The sequence below is a fragment of the Liolophura sinensis genome, unplaced genomic scaffold, assembly GCF_032854445.1.
Source record: "Liolophura sinensis isolate JHLJ2023 unplaced genomic scaffold, CUHK_Ljap_v2 scaffold_14, whole genome shotgun sequence".
NCBI lineage: Eukaryota > Metazoa > Mollusca > Polyplacophora > Chitonida > Chitonidae > Liolophura > Liolophura sinensis.
In genome coordinates, this window is record NW_027017953.1 from 1,429,295 (window position 1) to 1,435,967 (window position 6,673).

Sequence of the window (6,673 nt, forward strand, 5' to 3'; positions counted from 1 at the left end):
TACAGGAAGACGTTAAATAGTCATACATAACAATGTACATTTATAGGATAGATGGTGTCTAGCGAAGATGACGCGATGTTATACAGAGGCTGAACCGGTTTACTGAGCTGGGTAACCAAAGCCAAAAAACAGCTGCTTTATATAGGGCTTACATGTACAATCAGCGGTCGTACACACCTGGCTGATGAAATACGTCTCTATGAAATGTTGGTATATATATACTGACTCGGTGTCTCAGAGTTGACGGTGCGATTATTGACAGAATTGCACGATCACAAATAGTGCGATTATTGACAGAATTGTACGAATCACAAATAGTGCGATTATTGACAGAATTGCACGAATCACAAATAGTTGCAAGGTCCAAGAAAATAACATTAATTAGACATTTATATCCTTGGTTTGCATCAGACAGAACTTATCTATATTTACTCGTATATCAGACTTCATGTCTTTCACATGCAGTATTTCAGCAGACGATCGTGACGTAGGCCTACTAAGTGTATTGTAAGTGTTAATCGAACGCATCAAGGGTAACGGAACCAAAAGGTCGGCCAGGGCGTACCAAACTACAATTTTTGTTTTCTTATTTCTCTTCGTTTACTGGCTTTATCTGCTTGGTTGATAGTTGCCTTGTTAGTTTGAATATTCAGCATTCTGATCATGAAGGTATCCATCAGTCACACACCTTGTGCGTTCAGCCCTTACCACTCCCATCCAAACTGCTGCTGGTTGGCATTGACCGATAACACCGCCCTTTTACGTCCGATACACAAACAATAATTCCGCATTTTGCAAATGTTAATTATTGTTGAAAATAGTTCAATTAATATACAAGAACAAGCGTTGAGAAAGCTGATATTTTAGATAACAAAAATTCTATGATCTTCAGCTTCTGTTACCCCCTTACACGTTCACTATTTCAGGTGGGGCCAGGCTGAACGGATTCACTGTGTCTGTGGGAAACTCGTCTGGGGCTTATACTACATGCTATCAGGATCCCACTACCAGTACTGACGGTCCGGGAGACGTCATCAATAGGACATGTAGCAGCCCAGTTCTAGGAAATACGGTCAAGATTTCCCTGTCATCTGGCAAAATTCTTACACTTTGCGAGGTCCTTATTTATGGTAAGGTACTATGTTTTAGTGACACTTCAACCCACTCTGTAATGTTGTCATCCTACAGATTACGATTTTATATGTAACCGACACTGGCGACAATATAGCTCTACCAGTCGAGTCATTCTGTGTTGCGTTCCTGTCCATAATTAGAACCCACAACATTATATTTGGCGACGAGAATGGACACATCGTTATCAGTAAGACATTTTGTGAGTCAGAAAACACGCAGGAATTAACCTTTTACTGAAAAATCACTCTAAACCAGTGAATTTTACCTCACTTTTGTTCCACTCAGCTGTTGTGGCGCACAGCACACGCGGGTGCAACAACAACATAACGATGGCCCAGTCACTGCCGACATTCCCTTCGTTCGACGTGCACAGTGACCCTTCATCAATAGCTCAACGATGGACTAAATATGTCCGACGTTTCCAAAATCTTCTAGTTGCTATGGATATCGCAGATAAAAAGCGCCAAAGAGCCCTGTTAATCCATTACGGCGGCGAAGAAGTCAGTGATATACTGGATACGTTACCGGACACAGGTGAGGACCTAGAAGGAGCTCTAGAGAAACTGAATCCTCACTTCAACCCCAGACGAAACATTGACTATGAAACATACGTATTTCGCAGCACTAAGCAAAACGTAGGCGAAACAATGGAGACGTACTCTACACGTCTGCGCCAGTTAGCCCTTACATGCGAATTTTCGGATCAAGACAGAGAAATCAAAGGCCAGCTAATACAGGGATGTAGCTCCAACAGAATTCGGCGACGCATTCTGCGTCCAGACCTCAAATTGATGGACATATTAAATTTAGCTAGAGCTATGGAACAGTCCGAACGCCAGGCGAAGACAATTGAACAGCCCAATCAGCCTATCCCAGAGACTGTAAATACTGTATTAAACAAGTCTCAGCAAAACAGAACAACAACCGCCGCCCGCAAATCCATTCGTAAAAATGCGAAACCATCCAGCAACAAGCCTCACAGTAAATACTGTAGATATTGTGGCTATGCATATCCCCACCCAGAAGGAAAAACCTGTCCAGCTAAGGGAAAGGCGTGTGGATTTTGTCATAAATTTAATCACTTTGAATCCGTTTGCCGACAGAAAAAACGTCAACAGCATGACACTGGCAAATTTGAATCTGTCAAGCAAGTCAGAAGCGCTGCACACCTTGCTGATTCCAGTTCAGATGATGAATATGTATTCGGCGTGTACAGTCACAGTGATGGAATTTTCTACAAAACAACCAATAGTAACTGTCGCTGTCAACGAAAAAACACTCCAAGCTGTAATCGATACAGGTGCTACTGCAAACATGTTGAGTGAGACAACATTCACACAGCTTACTCCACAGCCTGCACGTAATATGGACAAATTACCGCAGATATTTGCCTATAACACTAGTCAGTCATTAGAAATAGTAGGTAAATTTTCAGCAACTGTCACAGCCGTAAATAAATCTGTGCAAACAACCCTCTACATCACACCAGGAAATTGCGACACTCTACTCAGCTACAGCACATGCGTGGATCTTGGACTTCTTAATATCACAGAGTGTATTCGTGAAATACAGTACAGTCCTATATCGCTTACCAATGAAATCGTGTCTAAGTACAAGGATTGCTTTACTGGACTTGGTAAATTGAAAGGTGTTCAAGCCAAACTACACGTGGACAGCAGCGTACAACCCGTCGCTCACCAACACCGACGTCTCCCGTTTAATCTGCGTGAACGTACGACAGCAGAACTCAAACGACTACTTCAACTTGACATTATCGAACCAGTTGGTGATGTACCCACACCATGGGTGTCCCCCATCCGTGTAGTCGAGAAACCTAAAAACCCATCTCAGCTCAGAATTTGTGTTGACATGCGCGCACCAAATGAAGCAATTCAGCGAGAACGACACATAACTCCCACTTTGGATGATATCATATCTGAACTGAATGGATCTACGATATTCTCCAAACTCGACTTGAATGCTGGTTACCACCAAATCGAACTCCACCCAGAACCCCGCAGCCTCACAACGTTCTCTACACATATGGGTCTCTTCAGATACAAACGCTTGAACTTTGGGGTGTGTTCAGCTGCCGAAGTCTTCCAGAACCACATCAGAATGGCTCTTCAAGGACTACCAGGCGTTATTAACCTTAGTGATGATGTTTTTCTCCATGGGCGTGACCAACAAGAACATGATCAACGACTTGAGGCAACTGAGAAATGTGAATTCAGCAAGTCGAGGATTGAATTCTTAGGATATGTGTTCACAAAGGATGGTCTTTCTCCTGATCCACAGAAAGTGCAAGCCATCAAAAACACCACCCGCCCTGCGAATGCAACTGAAATTAAAAGCTTCCTCGGCATGGTACAATATTGCGCTCGCTTTATCCCCAATCTTGCGACCTTGTCGAAGCCACTGCGCGATCTAACAAGACAAAACACAGTGTTCTCCTGGACCCAAGCAGAAGAGAAGGCATTTACGGACATTAAAGCTGCCCTAACTGACCAAAGTGTTATGGCCTACTATGATCCATCGAAACCTGTTGAACTCATAGTTGACGCAAGTCCCGTAGGAGTCACCGTTGTTACAGACCACAAACCCTTGATTCCATTGTTCAACAAAGCCAGCTCGAAACCTCCTGCGAGAATTGAACGCTGGATCTTAAAGCTTCAAGGATACTCGTGCAACGTAACATATCGCCCAGGGCATGACAATCCAGCTGATTTTCTGTCCAGACACCCTGTTCAGTCACCAGATGCTCCAAGCTGTGAAGAAAAGATGGCTGAGGAACACATAAACTTTCTAACGCAGCATGCAGTTCCGAAAGCGCTAACACTCGCAGAAATTCAAGACGCCACGAAGGCCGATCCACTATTGCGAACTGTAATGGGCTTAGTTAAAGGCAACAAATGGAAATCTGCCTACAAACCAAATGTTAACGCAAAGCTTGACAGCGCTACAGCAAGACAGCTTCAGTCCTTTGCTACAGTGCACACTGAGTTATCAGTAAACTCTGACGGAAATATCCTCCTGTTTGGTTCCCGCATTGTGATACCAGCCTGCCTTCAACAGCAAGTGTGCGACCTCGCTCACGTTGGACATCAAGGTATTGTCAAAACAAAGAAACTGCTTCGTCAAAAGGTTTGGTTCCCTGGTATCGATAAACTCGTGGAGACAACCATTCATAACTGTATCCCGTGCCAGGCCGTAACCCCTGAAAACTCTTCCCGTCGAGAACCGCACAAGATGACTGCGCTCCCACAAGCACCATGGGAAAACGTCTGTGCAGATTTCGTTGGACCATTACCCTCTGGAGACTACTTACTGATTGTCTATGACGAATACTCCCGTTACCCTGAAGTAGAAGAGGTGTCTTGCACCTCTGCGCGATCCACCATTCCCGCCTTTGACAAGATATTTGCCACACATGGTATACCATCAGTTCTGAAAACTGACAACGGACCTCCATTTAATAGTACAGAGTTTCACCAGTTCCTCGATTACCTAGCTATCAAACATCGGAGAATCACACCATACTGGCCAAGAGCTAATGGTGATGCAGAAAGGTTCATCAAGACCTTACAGAAAGCCATGCGTGCATCTGAAGCTGAAGGAAAGCCATGGAAACAGGAACTATACAAATTCTTAAGGAGTTACCGTGCAACGCCCCACAGCTCAACTGACAAACCACCTGCTGAACAACTATTCAACAGACCGTACCGCACAACTTTACCAGAACTTGCCCAACCAGTCTCTCAATCCGACATCCAGGTTAAAGACGATAGCGCCAAACAGAGAATGAAGTATTATGCTGATCTTCACGCACAGGCTAAGCCAGCGACCATTCGTGTTGGTGATATCGTACTACTACGCAACCAGAAAAAGGGTAAACTTAAACCTCTGTTCAGCTCCAACCCGTATAAAGTCACCGCAGTGAAAGGATCAATGATGACCGTTAAACATGGAAATCACTCCATCACCAGAACTCATCATTTATAAAAGTGTTGAGATCTAATAATACATGTTCAGATACTACCACCAACAATCACATCAGTGACATTGACCTTGATGACGACGACAGCCTCCGGTTCGTTTCAGAGACTATATAACCTCGTGATTGACATTTCTGATTGATGCCCTCCAATAATGAACGATTTGAACTTTTAGTTGTTTTAATTGTACCTTTAATTATTAACAAGTGCATTATATAAAGTGCTTAACATTTCATTGCTCTTCAAAGCCTAAGAGTCAGAGCTTGACTATACGGACAGTTAATTTTGATATTTCGATTTATATTGTGTGCATAATAGCAGATCTATGATGACTAAGATCTCATGCTTTATTTCCAAATGTTGGGAGGGATGTAATGTTGTCATCCTACAGATTACGATTTTATATGTAACCGACACTGGCGACAATATAGCTCTACCAGTCGAGTCATTCTGTGTTGCGTTCCCGTCCATAATTAGAACCCACAACATTATACACTCTTGTTTCCTATACAATTCCACCTCTAATAGTGCCTGTATACATCAGCTAAACATTAACAAACGTCTACATATTCCAAGCTGTGCAGTGATACTGTTTATCGTTAAATAATCATCAGTTTAACTAATAGGCAAATGGTTGTATTTATTTATTTATTTATTTGATTGGTGTTTTACGCCGCACTCAAGAATATTTCACTTATACGACGGCGGCCAGCGTTATGGTGGGAGGAAAGCGGGAAGTCCCTTCTTCTTTTTCTACTTTTTTATTAATTTCATTTTTTCACTACTTTTGTTCGGAAAATTGCAGTGTGTGCAGACGGCTGGTACGGCGAGATGTGTGACATACGGTGTCAACCGACCCCAGCATGCAACAAATGTGATCCCACGGGAGTAATATGTAAAGGTACGATATTTACTTATTTCATTGGTGTTTTACGTCGTACTCAAGAATATTACTTTCATACGACGGGGGCCAGCACTATGGCGGGAGGAATCCCACGACCATCCATAGGTTTGAAGGTACGATACAGGTCACATAGCCTGACATATTCCTCTATGTATGGTTTACTTGGAGAACATCTGCATACGTCTATATGTAGGGTTATCTACTATAACAAGAGGTTGTACTAATAAAACCCTGTCACTCACTTCCATTTACACGTAGTGGGTACCCTTCAGTTATGCAGGTATGTTACACTGAGTGGATTTCTAACAGAGTCGAGGCAAACTGGGTGCACACATGTTGGACAATGAGGAGAGAGATTTTTTGAAACAGTGCTGTTTCGACAATCACACGTTTTTGTGGGAGATGAGGGTCTGTGTTTTAAACTATTTTGATACATTTGCCTGCCTCCTTAAAGTTTAACCTTTTCCCACTGCTCTCCAAGACACATCCCTCACAGCATTATGAAAGATTTAGTAACAGATAACTCCAGTCTTCACAGCACATGTAGTTATGGCTCTAATGTTTATAGCATATTTACAAATAAATGGCGCTAATGTTACCCAGTGTGTCCAAATGCAGATGCAAACTTAGTTTGGCTTTA

The 6,673-nt window shown here is 42.8% G+C and overlaps 2 protein-coding genes across 2 annotated transcripts; both read left to right on the plus strand.

The window, feature by feature from the left end:
* The first annotated feature begins 1,463 nt into the window (after nucleotides 1–1,463).
* Nucleotides 1,464–2,459, plus strand: LOC135481275 (uncharacterized). The gene has a single exon (XM_064761123.1). The coding sequence runs from the start codon at nucleotides 1,464–1,466 to the stop codon at nucleotides 2,457–2,459; it is 996 nt and encodes a 331-aa protein (XP_064617193.1).
* A 40-nt stretch (nucleotides 2,460–2,499) lies between these two features.
* LOC135481276 (uncharacterized protein K02A2.6-like) lies at nucleotides 2,500–5,136 on the plus strand. The gene has a single exon (XM_064761124.1). It carries the CDS (start codon nucleotides 2,500–2,502, stop codon nucleotides 5,134–5,136), a length of 2,637 nt encoding a protein of 878 aa, XP_064617194.1.
* The last annotated feature ends 1,537 nt before the right edge of the window (nucleotides 5,137–6,673 follow it).